The 15,296-nt window shown below is 36.3% G+C and overlaps 1 protein-coding gene across 8 annotated transcripts in view; it reads left to right on the top strand.

Moving 5' to 3' along the window:
* LOC149953533 (TOX high mobility group box family member 4-like) overlaps nucleotides 1-15,296 on the top strand; it is a 108,455-nt gene that overhangs the window by 76,551 nt on the left and 16,608 nt on the right. For all 8 annotated transcript variants that reach the window (XM_090168890.1, XM_090168889.1, XM_090168887.1 and 5 more), the window contains exon 2: nucleotides 351-536. In XM_090168890.1, coding sequence (XP_090025016.1) covers nucleotides 351-536 — 186 coding nt within the window. The remainder of the gene's footprint in view (nucleotides 1-350; nucleotides 537-15,296) is intronic.

Below are 15,296 nucleotides of genomic sequence, written 5' to 3'. Positions count from 1 at the left end.
CAAGACCACTTTTTATTTGATCAAATCGACAATTAAAATACAAATAACTTTTCGAATATACGTGATTGAGCACGTATTGCTAGCATCCGTAATTTATTATCAAACATTGGGCGATTTCAAACGCCGATAAATCGGACTTGGCCACGTCGGCGTTAACATTGTTTCTGTCAATTTACGAGATACTTGTGTCTGTATGTATGTCTGTCTGTCTGTCTGTGGGGGGGGGGAGGGGGGATTCTATGTAATACTCGCTGAGTCGCAGGTAGAGAGTGTTTGTTTCCGTGTAGTTTGTTAATTTTACAGTTGTAGTTTGAATTTGTTAATTAATTTCGATTGTGTTTTGTTTGTAGCCGGTGGATAATTTCGACTTGTCCTTAAACATATCAGAGCCGGCCGAACCTTCTCCGCCCCCGAGCCGCTCTTCGCCAGTCGGACACAGCCTAGCTCGATCATCCACCAATCACGGCCTTCAGCTTCATTTTGGCCGCGATCACAACGCTTCTTACGGATCCGACAATAACAATATGGCTGATCAGGTAAACAACACTTATTATTTTAAGTCGCTGTTTTATAGTTGATGGATTTTAAAACCAAATTATCCAGCTTGTGGCACTAGGTGACAGTGTTACCTAAATGTCACTTTTTTAGAATAAAGTCAATGTCAGTGGCATAAAGTGACAAATGGTGACTAATAATCAGTAAATGAATTTAAATGATGTAAATAATATCTTTCAGATATGTAGCACCACTTACATGTGAGATAATGTTTAAGTTTTTTACAAAAGAACCATTAAAAACACCTTAAAGATATATAGCAGACGAATAATTGTTGAAAAATAGCCAAAAGAAATAAGTAGATTGGGCTATAATTGGGTTTCTAGCCCAAAACCTGGCAACTAATCCAGTTTATTTGTCTAAAATAGCACAACTATATTTTTTCTTTGGTTTTTTTTTATTTTAATTAAAATTTATGATTTTCCCCTATTTGGTATATTAGCCAGTAAAATATTATTCGCCATGTCGCAATTTACCACTTTTTGCCACATTATTTGACACCTGACATTTACCACTTCGGAACACGGTATTTGTACGAGTAGGTAGCTGTTGGCTCAGGTGGCATGAAGGGCTTGCCAACACCCTCCTAAGCATGGTAACCCGGCCACCTGTTTAAAGGCATTAATAGTCGTTAGATGACTTGGGCTGATTATCATTATTAAAATTAAATAAGAAATTCTGATTTAAATTAAACGATTAGTTTTTAGATATAAAAAAATTAACCACCTTGTTCGATGGTAATTTCTTTAAAAATTTTAATTGCTATGTTTATATACACCTATATTAAAAGGTTTGTAAAAATGCCGACCTACCCATCCAAATTTATACGAAAGACCAATAAGAAACTTCTATTTCGTGACACGGACACGTCATCTGAAACGCGGACAATTTTAAACCAAAAACTCCAAACTACGCGAGGCAGGAAATTATTCTTCATATACACAAAATTTCGCAGGGTAGGTCAACCTTTTAACCCACCTTTGAATATAGGAATATTTACCTAAAAATGTATTGATAATTTGCGTTGGTTATGTAAACCAAAATTGAAATTAATTTTAATTAGTACTTAAAATTGCTTTTCCCAGAATTAAAGTATAATACGGAATTTAAACCAAACAAATATTGGTTTAAATCGCTTACTTTAATATATTTCTGAAAATGTACACAAGTAGTTTTAGGAAATATTCCATTTCAACGCCATTTAACTTAGAAGTAGTTCAAATAAGATAAATTTTAATTTGTTTCCGATGCGTGTAATTTTTAATCAATTTATCAAAGAATGTTAAAAAATTAAAATAGAAAAATTAAAGAAATTTAATCAAATGATTATATTTTCCATAAAGTATAACTTTTCTGGGTGCAGCTACTCCTCCCAACAGCCACCAAAAGATAGCATCACTTCCTACCTTGGGGAAAACTCAACCCGGAAGGGACCATACATGGTTGCCACACGTCAGGGAAATCAGGGAATTTAAAAATAGGCCTAAAAAGTCGGGGAATTTTGAGAATTTGTTAAAAGTCGGGGAATTCAGTTTAATCTTGACATTTTTTAAGGTAATTTTACTCTAGATCTATGGCAAATACTGCTATTATTTAGATCTTTGAAATGTTTTTAACGTTGAAATAACTTTGGTACTGAAATATGAGTTGATTAAATTTATTAACTTCTAATAAATGTAAAAGTTAAAAACTGTCTAATTTTGGCCTTAAAAAGTCAGGGAAAATAACTTAAAATGGTTAGCGAAAACAGGGAATTTGAATCTGAGAATATTGCGGCAAGCTTGCCATAAGTAACTCTCCGTTGGGTCTTAATAAAACTACAAAGTGGAGCTAAATACGTAATTATTTTTAACACCAAAATGTATGTAAGCTCAGAAGTTAATTTTACCACTCCGCGGTGCTAAATACTTCATTATTTTAACACCAAAATGTGTATAAGCTCAGAAGGCAATTTTACCACCACGCGGTGCTAAATACTTCATTATTTCAACACCAAAATGTGTATAAGCTCAGAAGGCAATTTTACCACTCCGCGGTGCTAAATACTTCATTATTTTAACACCAAAATGTATGTAAGCTCAGAAGTTAAATTTACCACTCCGCGGTGCTAAATACTTCATTATTTTAACACCAAAATGTATGTAAGCTCAGAAGTTAAATTTACCACTCCGCGGTGCTAAATACTTCATTATTTTAACACCAAAATGTGTATAAGCTCAGAAGGCAAATTTACCACCACGCGGTGCTAAATACTTCATAATTTTAACACCGAAATGTGTACAAGCTCAGAAGGCAATTTTACCACTTCGCGGCGCTAAATATGTTATTATTTCAACACGAAAATGTGTGCAAAAAATAAAAGTTAACCTTTAATTTGTAATGCCTTTTAAAAGTTGTATTTATTTTGTACAAGTTGAAATGTAAACTGCGGGAAATTGTTTATATTATCGCTATATATATATAATATTGAGGCGATTGCAAAACGACCATCTGGTTTCGATAAGCACGCCGAGAACCGCTTTCATTTAAGTATTTGTCTTTGACGTCGTTATCACTTACGAAGACAGTTCCTGTGTAAAGTTAATAAGCGTTGTGTTTTCAATTCTGACCCTGTTCAAATAGACGCCAAGTAAAAGGCCTCATTCGTAAGCCAATTTTAAGGTTGTTTTCTATTTTTTTTTGGGAATGTAATTTTATTTTAACCGCTTGGGGGCGCCGAAAATGGCTGGTCCGCTTGCCATATGGTGCTGAAGCAGGTGTTAAAACTCCGTATCTCGTTCAACCAATCGTTTCAGAAAGCCAGCTAGAACATAGTATGTGTTATTGTAGTTAAACCGCTTATCTACGCGAAAGCTGTTCTCAAAATTCTCCCCGTTCATTTTTTTAAGTAGTTTTCATAGCTACAAGATTCACCTCGGCTTTTGTTAGGGCGAGTTTGGCGTTAGTCGCGCGTTTGACGGTTTGAGATTCTGTTAGAAATACGCTTGATCCTTCCAGATATGTTAAAAATCAGGTTTGTTTCCTAAGACGCCGTCTGTTATGGTTCACGCGTAGTCTAATGTATCTATGCAAATTTCTAATCCAATAGGTATAGTCAGAAGTAAATTATCTTTTACGATATAAGTGTTCACGCTTGATCCTGGGGAATGTTAAAAATCAGGTTTGTTGTTTCTTAAGACGTAATCTGTTATGGTTTTCGCGTAGTCTAATATATCAATGCAAATTTTTAATTCAATAGATATGGTCAGACGTAAATAATATATTCTTACGTTATAAGTATCCATTTAAATAGTTTTTAATTAAATTTAAATTTTAGTTAACATAATCAGCTAGGCTAATACCCAAGGCACCACCTTACGCCCAAGTCATCAAGCGACTTTTAAAGCTATTTATTCAGATGGCCGGGTTACAACTTACAATGTGTAGGAGGGTGGTGGCAAGTCCTTCATGCCACGCGAGCCAACAGCTCCCTACACTAACTATTACCGTTAACCTCAAACAAGTTTTTATGGAAGGGGAAACCAAAGAGCTCGGGGGAAACCCCTTAAACCAGTGGGGAGAGAACTTGCAAACTCAACGCGGAAGGAGTTGTTCCGAGTTTTCACATTACCGTTCCACTCAAATTGTTAATCAATTTGTCAAGGAAATGACGCATAAAACGTTAAATAAATAAATTAAATAAAAATCAAAAATCAACAACCCTGTAGTAGGATAAAGAGATGCACACTTTCCTGTAAGATATATACTATATACCTCTGGTATAGTTGCAACTATCAAATTGATTTGTAGTATTAATTATAATTATTATTATAATAATTCCTGTCGATTTTTATTTTTAAACCCGACACGTACCTGTTCAAAATATTATTTACCTTCCAACGCTCTAATTTATCGCTTAAGAGTGTTTATAAACGGGCCTAGGGCTTATAAAGTTAGCGTGCCGCGAGGGAGAGTCGATAAACGGTCCTTTGGTACGGAATAATATCGAAAGAAAAAACAATTTATATACAATCTATTTAAAAACAATACGGTCGTAGGTAGGCCTAATCATTTTAAATCTCGGCACAGCCGGCAAATGCCCCCGTAAGTCCGTCTTATCCCCGATACGCGGGGGCGCAATCGCTTACAATCTCATCGACAGAAGTCGGCACTAGGGGCGCTCCGGATATAACGGCAGCGAGAAAACCGTCCTCTCGCTATACGGGAAAAGCCTATTAGGAAGAGATTGCTCAAAGGCGTAGCTGGTATTATTTTTCGGATTACGCCTTTAAGCGGCCGCTTCAGTCTGCTTCGATTGAATTGACCCGTGTTAAGCCTCAGCTCGCGGAGGAACGCGCTTTCGACACGCCGCCGACCGCCGCCGTGGGGCGCTCGCCGCGTCCTTTCCCTTGACACACATCCACGGCAGACCGACGCGCGCCCCCTATATCCACCTAAAGGTTCAATCAACGGCGAGGCCCGACCGAACAACGCGTCCTTTAGACTATCAACTAAGCCTCGGCTCCCATTCCCCCCCCCCCCCTACCCGGTTCTTTACAAATGACTCGAACGGGGAAACGTTTTTTTTCCTCTACTTTTTACGTCGAATTTTCGCCGCTATGAGGAGGTTAGGAGGAAGCGGCGAGCGTAATGGGAGAAAGGTTGGATGTTAAAAATCGTGTAAGGCCTTTTTATGAAGTAGGCCATAGACCTCTCTCTTGATCAGCGGCGGCTTCGAGGGCTCCGCGGTCTCCGGTCTAGCGGCGCTCGACGCGACGACCCCCGGGAGAAAGTGCCGAGTGAAACGAAGTAAAGCAATGGCTTCTTTTAGCTTTGAGGAAAAACGTTGAGGGCTTTATTAGGGCGTTTTTTTCTTCTGTCATTGAAGGAAGGTTAAGGACGCCGATTGTATCTTCATTCTGGGACTTTTTTTTCCGTCGGTTACGCGTGGCCTTGTTTTTATTCAAGTAACCTTGCCGATTTCTTTTTTGTCGTCAATGGGAAAGAACCACGTGGCTACAGGCCACGACATTTTCACCGTGTTTGGATATCTTTGGTGATGGGTTTTGCTTTTTCTAGTACGTAGTTTTGTCAGGTTTTGATGTGGCCATGAAACTACTTCTAATCAGTTGTTGCTTTTCAAGGATCATTTACTTTTGTTTATATAGTCTTTATCTTTATTTAACGACCATGTACAAATTTTTAAACACTATATTAGGATAATTTAAAATTAAATCTAAAATTTATTTATATTTAGGGGTAATGACTATGTTGAGCAGTGCTCGAAGAGTTGAGTGCTTAAGTATAAATCAGTTATTGATAAAACTTTTAACATTTAAGGCTATTCATGTTAGGATATTCACATCATAAAAGGTAACTTAAGCGCCATCTATAGGAACAAATATAGTTGAGGAATATAAATTGCATCTCGGGATATGGTTAGGGCGGTTCGCTTCCGGTAATGTTATGATGTAATCCTTACATTTTAAATATTACTATCCTTAATTTGATCACTTAAATGTTGAGGTAGTTTTAACTCTTACTGGAAGTAGGTTTCTATTCCTGTTGTATATTTTCTTTTGCGTAAAATTAAGAAGTCAGAAAATATAGTTAGTTTTAATTTTATTTAATTAATTTGGTCGGATTCGGTCCCTATTTTATATTTAATTTTCCCTACAATTACACTTTCAATTTGTTTCTGTATTTGTAGAATGTTTCCGGTTTCACCTGTTGGAATTGTCTTTTGATATCAAAATGTACAAAGTTAGAAATATTAGAATTCTTCGCTCGCTTAACTAATTTTTAACTAAACTTAACTAAATTCCCTTTAAAACCATGCATTTTCACTTCCATAAGTACGTGAAACCTATATTTTCCTTTAATTTTTATGGAATTTATAATTTACCTGTAATTTCAATGGAATTATCCCATATTTTCCTTCATTTTGCAAAGTAATCTCTTAGGAAATTTGTAATTGATTTATTGGATTTTATATTTTTATCAGATTTTTCTTAGATTACAAATTTCTTATTTTATCAGATTTTTCGAGTTTTCTGTGAAAGAATTTGAAAATGGCCACAAAATATCAGGCAAATAAAGTTTTGAAAGTAATTTTTAAATTACATAAAATATTCGTCAGAATTTACCTCAAACCTTTCATTTACGTAATAAAATAGTCAGGGAAAATTTTATACCGAACCCTGAATAAATAATTTTTTTGCGACCCGATAACTAAGAATTCAAGTCAGCTTTTTAGTTAAAATATAGATTTTATTTTATTTTAGCATTGGTCGAAATTGGTTTCGTATTTTTATCGAGAAAACTCTTACTTCAGGGTTCATACACGACCTGGAAAAGTCAGGGAATTTGAAAATTATTCCAAAAGGTCAGGGAAAAGTCGGGGAATTTTAAAACGACCCCCAAAAAAATCCGGCAAATAATTTTTGAAAGATGTATTAAAAATACATAATAAATATTTTTCAAGATTTTACCTCAAAAAATAAATTAATTCTACAAAAATGGTCAGGGAAATTTGGCAATTTGGTCAGGGAAAACCTGGAAATGTCAGGGAATTTAATTCCGGAAATTTTGTACGAACCCTGTTGTAACTTTTTTCTAGATTTTGATGGAATCTCCGCGTACGTTCTCGCTATTCCCTAAGTACGTTCTCGGTGAAACTTAAAGGAAAGATTATTCTTTCTCGCGGTAAGATGCCAAGAGGATCGATTTCCTTCGTAAGCCGAGGTATACTCTCCTTTTGTCGAGTTGTACGTTGTTGGTTGCGTGTCAATAAAAAGGATTATATACATGTCGAGCCGAGTGTTGCCGAGAGAGAGATCTGTTACTAAAGAGAGGGGGGGGGGGTGACAGGGGGTGGTGCCTTTTAATGTACTCTAAGATCATTTCCATGTTTGTGTTAAATAACTTGGGTGTGGTTCGGGGAAAACCAACACCCTCGCCCACCTCCACTCTTAATAATTACCTCAAATTCCTACATTGCTACAAAATGGAATTATATCGTAAAGCCAGTCCTTTAATAGCGTTCTAAAGTTGGGGAATTGGAAAATGGCTTCCCCAAGTTAGGGATTAGTCGGGGAATTTAAAAATGGTTTCCCAAAAGTTAGGGATAAGTCCGGGAATTGGAATACGGTTTCAAAAAGTCGGGAAATTTTAAAATGGTTTAAAAAAATCAGGGATAAGTCCGATGGTTTCAAAAATTCAGTTTTATGTCGGGAAATTTTAAAATGGTTTAAAAAAATCGGGGATAAGTCCGATGGTTTCAAAAATTCAGGGTTATGTCAGGGAATTTTAAAATGGTTCCGAAAAATCAGGGCCAAGTCAAAAGATTAAAAATGGTTCAAAAAAGTCACGGGAAATGGTCCCGAAAAATCCGAGATATGTCGAGGGATTGGAAAATGGTTCCGAAAAGTCGGGGATATGTCGAGGGATTTCAAAATTGTTCCGAAAAGTCGGGGATAAGTGAAGGAATTTCAAAATTGTTCCGAAAAGTCGGGGATAAGTGAAGGAATTTCAAAATGGTTACAAAAATGTTGGTGGTAAGTCAAGGAATTTGAAAATGTCCACAACAAATCAGGCAAATAAATTTTTGAAAGATTTATTAAAAACTATTTGGCAAGATTTAACCTCAAACAATTCGTTTATTCTACAAAAATGGTCAGGGTAAACCTGGAAAAGTGGGGGAAATTATTTTCGGAAGTTTCATTAGAGTAGTTTTAAATTTATATCGAAAATCACAAACGGTTTTATTTGCTTCTTTGTTTAAAGTTTTTTTTATAAAGAACGTGCTTAGGCTTACGAAGAACCTACTACATAGTTGGCACAGTACACGAAGAACTTATACAATTCAGGGAATTTGTCTATAAGTCGGGGATTGTGGTTTTTAATGAGTCACGGTAAATCTCTTGGAAATTATAGAAGTCAGGTAATTTGAATCTGAACGAGTTCTAACAAGCTTCTACTAGACTTTAGCATGATTTCTTACACATCCTTTTGATTATCCTAACCAAACCCAACTAAATTCAATTAACAATAATTTTGACCACCTTTATTCATTTAAATTGACACATTTTATAGTAGTAGGGATCGAACCCGGCTCCTCTTGCTGCGAGGCGAAAGTGCTAACCACTCCGCCACCCCACTTTAAGAATTAAGATTAAATTTTCTTCGACCATTAACGTGAACGAAGATGATAACTTGAATTGGTAATTGCCCTAACTATATAAGTTCTCATTGTATGACTAGATTAGTTATGATTCTAAATAATTTCTAGATTTCAATCTACGGTATTGCGTAAAATATCGAAATGTTCGTTCCCAATAACGGAATATCTGTAGTCCTAATAGCACGCTAACTCCAGTCGGATGGCGGTCAGGAACAAGGAAGTAAACCCCGAATAAAAGTCAAAGCTATCAGGCGTTGCAATTTCTAACAAGAACTAGTTTCGAAGCCCGTCCGCGTTCTCTATTGTTATTTTTTCATAAAACCGAGAAATAAAAAAACAAGAGATCCTATTTATAACGTGTTCCCTGGCGGTGAGACTAAATTTCATGGGTAGGTAATTTCGGTAGTTATTTCTTTTCGCTACGGCGCAACGCTAGGTAACGCCATTCTCGAAAACGGAGGCGCTAAACGCCTGCTTTACCCATTCGAGAGAACGATAAAAAACCAAGGGTTTTCTCTGGAGGGGGTTAACTGGCGTCATCTAGCGGCCGCTTCCGTCATTTCCATGATGGACGGTTTCTTTGTTGCCAAGCGCGTTTGGACGGACCCGTATGATCAGAGCAAATCGGCTCTTCACTTATTTTTAGCCGTTTGGAGCTGTCGCAACCGTTGTTACATTCGTAGAGTTTTTTCTTTTGGCCATGGTCAGGGAACTTGGTACGTTTTGTGGGTCATTTGGAATGTTTGCTATATTTACTTTTGGAAAATTCAAGCTATATTTTTTGAGGTTTTAATCTTATCAAGTTGTTAGATATTACAGGGACGTAAATTTTGCGGAGGGGGTGAAATACTTGTTTTCCTGCCCCCCCCCCCCCCTACGTACGTTAACCCTCTAGGAGGGGGACAGATTCTTTACAACATAATTTACTCAATAAACCAATTTACAAAGTACTGGGAAACAAATATTTAGGGATTACCATTAGTAGGGATGCACCGATTAAATTGATCTATTTTCTAATATCGGTATCGGTCAATATCGGCTTAAGCGATGCCGTTATGGGCCGATACCGGTATTAGAAAAATATTTTTAGGAAAAACATTTAAAAGTAAGGAAGTTCTCGACAAACAAATAAAAAACCACGATATTCGATTTGTGATAGAAAATATATCACGTAAAATGAAAAGAAACATTCGGATATCTCTTGCAAACTTTTTGTCACGAAAAATTAGAATAAAATGGTATGACAATGTATTGAACCTCTTTTACAATGATTTTATCATATACACTACTGTTATGATAGATAACTTTGTTAATATCGGTCACGAATAGCCGATATATCGGCTGTACCCATATCAGTGCATCTCAATGTTTTTATTGCTAATAAATGGTGCTAATTGCTTTAAGAATTTGACTTATGTTCCGTCCTTATTCGGGCTAGACATATTACATTTATTTAGTTATATTTTATATCGACCAGCCAACCAGTGTTGCGTGTTTGCCAGATAAAAGATAATAATGAGCCGCCCTGGTTCATGAAAAATCAGGCCAAACCTTCACAAGTAAATAACCACATAAGTAGTATTTTATAAAATGGTCTATTATATTATAATGGATGTACAAACTAACCAAATGTTCAAAGAACCACTTAAAAAACATTCGGGGCGTTCTGAGAAATATTAAATTGTCTGTTTAAAAGATTAGGAATATAAAAATCTGAATTGAATGGCGTTATCCCTGTAATATTCAGTTTCCATGGACGTCTGAAACGTCATTTCAAAAAAAAATATTTTGAACGCGTGACGTTTTTAAAGGTTCAGTCAATTTAAAAAACAGGGTTCGTACATGACCTGGAAAACCTGGAAAAGTCAGGGAATTTTAAAATGATTCAAATGGTCAGGGAATAGTCAGGGAATTTTAAAATGGTCTAAAAAAAGTAAGGGAATTTTAAAATGACCCCAAAAAAATCCGGCAAATAAATTTTTGAAAGATGTATTAAAAATACATAATAAATATTTTTCAAGATTTTACCTCAAAACGTTAATTAATTCTACAAAAATGGTCAGGGAAATTTGGCAATTTGGTCAGGTAAAACCTGGAAATGCCAGGGAATTTAATTCCGGAAATTTTGTACGAACCCTGAAAGAAAATTGTCTCTAATTTATTTTAGAATTTTTTCGATGTAAAATCGCACAAATGATATTGTTTTGGAGCTATTAATCACCCATTTTTTAAAAAATTTGTGTAGAAACCATTTCTAACGTTGACCTTGAATTTCGATGTTCGCGATTGGGAGGGTAGACTAGAATGTTGGTACAAATAAAAATGTATCCATGAATTATTACGTAAAGTGTGTGTCGACAATGGCTCTGTTGTACGAGCGTTTTTAAGTATCGTCACGCCGTAGTATTTATTCGTCCGCCGCTCCGTGGCGCTGCCGCAGTTTGTTGCAATTTTTCGCCATTTAATCCTCCTTTTCTGTGTAAAGGCGCAATTTATTTGCTTTGCCAATAGCGGAGAACTCATTTCGTTGATTTATGAAGCTTCTTTTGAAGCTCCGGTTGCCATGGCGACGGGGCCATCGCTCGCCATCCACGCCCTCTCGCGACCTCTGGTGGCCTTTGATTGAAGCTCGAGAATCTTTTTGTCAGGGAAATTTTATAAATAACCTTTACAAGCGAATATTCTCTCGCTGCCGACATTTTGGGGGGCAAGGTTTTAAAATGCAGAAACTGGGAGATATTTTGAGCGGCGTAAATGCCGAAAAAATAGGATTGATAAACTCAGAAAAGGGGGTTATTTTGAGCGGGGTAAATTCAGAAAAAAGGGTTTGATAAATGCAGAAAAGGGAGATGTTTCGAGCCTGGTAAATTCAGGAAAAAGGGTTTGATAAATGCGGAAAAGGGAGATGTTTTGAGCGGCGTACATTCAGAAAAAAAGGGTTTGATAAGTGCAGAACGCGGTAAAGGGGATCATAGACATGTTTTGAGCGGCGTAAACGCGGTAAAAGGAAGGATAGAGGTTTTGAGCGGTGTAAACGCGGTAAAAGGGAGGATAAGAGGTTTTGAGTGGCGTAAACGCGGTAAAAGGGAGGATAAGAGGTTTTGAGTGGCGTAAACGCGGTAAAAGGGAGGATAAGAGGTTTTGAGCGGCGTAAACGCGGTAAAAGGGAGGATAAGAGGTTTTGAGCGGCGTAAACGCGGTAAAAGGGAGGATAAGAGGTTTTGAGCGGCGTAAACGCGGTAAAGGGGATCATAGACATGTTTTGAGCGGCGTAAACGCGGTAAAGGGGATCATAGACATGTTTTGAGCGGCGTAAACGCGGTAAAAGGAAGGATAGAGGTTTTGAGCGGTGTAAACGCGGTAAAAGGGAGGATAAGAGGTTTTGAGTGGCGTAAACGCGGTAAAAGGGAGGATAAGAGGTTTTGAGCGGCGTAAACGCGGTAAAGGGGATCATAGACATGTTTTGAGCGGCGTAAACGCGGTAAAAGGAAGGATAAGAGGTTTTGAGCGGCGTAAACGCGGTAAAAGGAAGGATAAGAGGTTTTGAGCGGCGTAAACGCGGTAAAAGGGAGGATAAGAGGTTTTGAGCGGCGAAGGTAGGATAGACATGTTTTGAGCGGCATAAACGCGGTAAAAGGGAGACTGGACAGGTTTTGAGCGGCGTAAAGGCTGTAACAGGGAGGATAGTTCTTGAGCGGCGTAAATTCCCGAAAAACCCACTTTTATTCGAAGACTTGAATATGTTGATTCTGACTAGACCAACTTTAAATTAGTAAAACTCCTAGGTAAACATTTTAAAAATGGTTCACATTGTTCTCTCCAGATGGCGCGGCGGTCGCTTTCAAAAGGGGCTTTGACGGGCGGCCCCCAACCGGGGCCCTGTTTTATAATTCAATAATCGTGCTTTCTATATCGCATTATGCGCGTCTCGACAAAAATACGTACTCTCTCTACCTCCGTACAGAATGGGGGAACTTTAAAATTATTAATCCCAAAAATTTCAAAATAAACATGCGTTAGAGAGAGAGTTTCGTCGAAACATTTCCATTGCCCCCCCCCCCGTTTTCGCCCCCACTTCACTTCGCTTGGCTCTCGTCCCTTAAAATGCGAGCTTCGTACGAAGCATCTGACAAGATCGTTTATAATGTCTATTTTAAATTCAAATTTTTGAAGAGGGGAATTTTTAAAATGTAGCTTTGCTTCCAGGCAAGCTTTTCTATTATTAATATTCACCGGCAGAGGGAGCGCTTTGCCGTATAACCCAAATATAAAAATACGTGGAGGGGTTTTCCATAAAGATACCGACGTATATTGTACGGTTAACGCGGGGGTGCAGTTCGCGTCGAAATAGGTAGTTGTTGGAACGTCCCTACAAAATCTTCATTTCCAATTCAAAACTTTTCGATAATACCATTAGGGGCAGAACTCTTGGAGGTATGGACACTTAAAAGTTTCCCTAGTCTCATGTTTTCGTCAATTTTAACATAATGTTTGGTCAATCGTGGAGTTGACTGACGGCGGGTTTTATCTGTAGTTCTGGTTTTTGACGGTAGATGTCACTCTACCAGTCAGGTGTTGCTACTTTTCTGATTTATTTCGATAAATAACAATTTAATTTTTTTTTGTAGTTATTTAAAGGGAATATAACCTCAGGTATTTGGTGTGGAACACCAACGCTTGCAGCTCTGGCCGCTCATGCCTTTGGCTTTAAAAATGTTTGGCGCCACTGTACAGGGACATTTGAAAAATTGAAGGGGTCTTCCATAAAGATTGCTTTGCAGGTTATATTTCCTTTAATTTTAAAATAATGGCTCTTTTCAGTCTTAATTAATTATATATATTACATATTTTAAAATTGAATGTAACCCTAATTTTAAATTTTAATTGCTTTTTAATAATTCAGTTTCCTTAGATTTTGTGTTGTAATTGTTGTTGAACTAATTTTTCAAGTAGAATAAATTTGATTAAAATAGATTACTTCTTAAGAAAATTACTAATTTAAATCCAAAATTGAAAATCTCAATTTAGTTAATTACTTGTTAATTATTTAGTTCGTTCCGATTTCATTAAATGAATGGAATTGTTTTAGATTTTTTGGCCGTATTTTTAATCCCTTCATTGAAATTGTGATTTAAGTAAATGATTTTTAACAAAATATGATTAATGTCAATGATTTTAAAGAATCAATTAAAATCAACGATTTTTTAAAGAAAAGCACACGGAGGATTTAATTTAAAGGGAATATAACCTCAGGTATTTGGCAAGGTTCGTAATTTAATTTAATGAGTTAATGAAAAGCACGTGATTTAATTTAATGAGTTAATGAAAAGCACGTGATTTAATTTAATGAGTTGATGAAAAGCACGTGATTTAATTTAATGAGTTGATGAAAAGCACGTGATTTAATTTAATGAGTTGATGAAAAGCACGTGATTTAATTTAATGAGTTGATGAAAAGCACGTGATTTAATTTAATGAGTTGATGAAAAGCACGTGATTTAATTTCATGAGTTAATGAAAAGCACGTGATTTAATTTCATGAGTTAATGAAAAGCACGTGATTTAATTTCATGAGTTAATGAAAAGCACGTGATTTAATTTCATGAGTTAATGAAAAGCACGTGATTTAATTTGAGTTAATGAAAAGCACGTGATTTAATTTGAGTTAATGAAAAGCACGTGATTTAATTTGAGTTAATGAAAAGCACGTGATATAATTTGAGTTAATGAAAAGCACGTGATATAATTTGAGTTAATGAAAAGCACGTGATTTAATTTGAGTTAATGAAAAGCACGTGATATAATTTGAGTTAATGAAAAGCACGTGATATAATTTGAGTTAATGAAAAGCACGTGATTTAATTTGAGTTAATGGAAAGCACGTGATTTAATTTCATGAGTTAATGAAAAGCACGTGATATAATTTGAGTTAATGAAAAGCACGTGATATAATTTGAGTTAATGAAAAGCACGTGATATAATTTGAGTTAATGAAAAGCACGTGATATAATTTGAGTTAATGAAAAGCACGTGATATAATTTGAGTTAATGAAAAGCACGTGATATAATTTCATGATTTTTAAGGAAAATCACGTGATTTAATTTCATGATTTTTAAGGAAAATCACGTGATTTAATTTACCGAGTTTAGGAAAAGCACTTTAATTAAATGATTTTTTAAAGAAAATCACTTATCATCCAAGCTATCAAATTTTAAAACAAAACATTTGAAGAAGAATTTATGTCAAAACTGCCCTAGTTCTGTATCGCGACTAGAGCCGATATCACGACCGATTAATTTGGTCCGGCGATTCGAATTAATTCGTGTTTTGATAAGTAGCCAGTATGATAATTCGTAGGGGTTTATTGACAAATTGGTATTGGACCAAAGCCGGTCACGGAAAGCGTGCCGCGGTGTAATATTTTAATTGAAAGCGATGAGAATGGCCGCGTGTTGTTGGCATTTAAGGGATTTTATCCTAATCCCGACACTCGCCAAACAGTCACGTTCCCCATTCCGTTATCTATTTCCAAACGTGTAACATTCGTTTAGTATTCCAAGCGTCTTTCTGAAAAGGATG

This window comes from Leiobunum rupestre, chromosome 3 (assembly GCF_980474605.1).
Source record: "Leiobunum rupestre chromosome 3, qqLeiRupe1.1.hap1, whole genome shotgun sequence".
Classification (NCBI taxonomy): Eukaryota; Metazoa; Arthropoda; class Arachnida; order Opiliones; family Sclerosomatidae; genus Leiobunum; species Leiobunum rupestre.
Note: the sequence above shows the minus strand (reverse complement) of the source record. Positions and strands in the feature narration are given on the sequence as shown.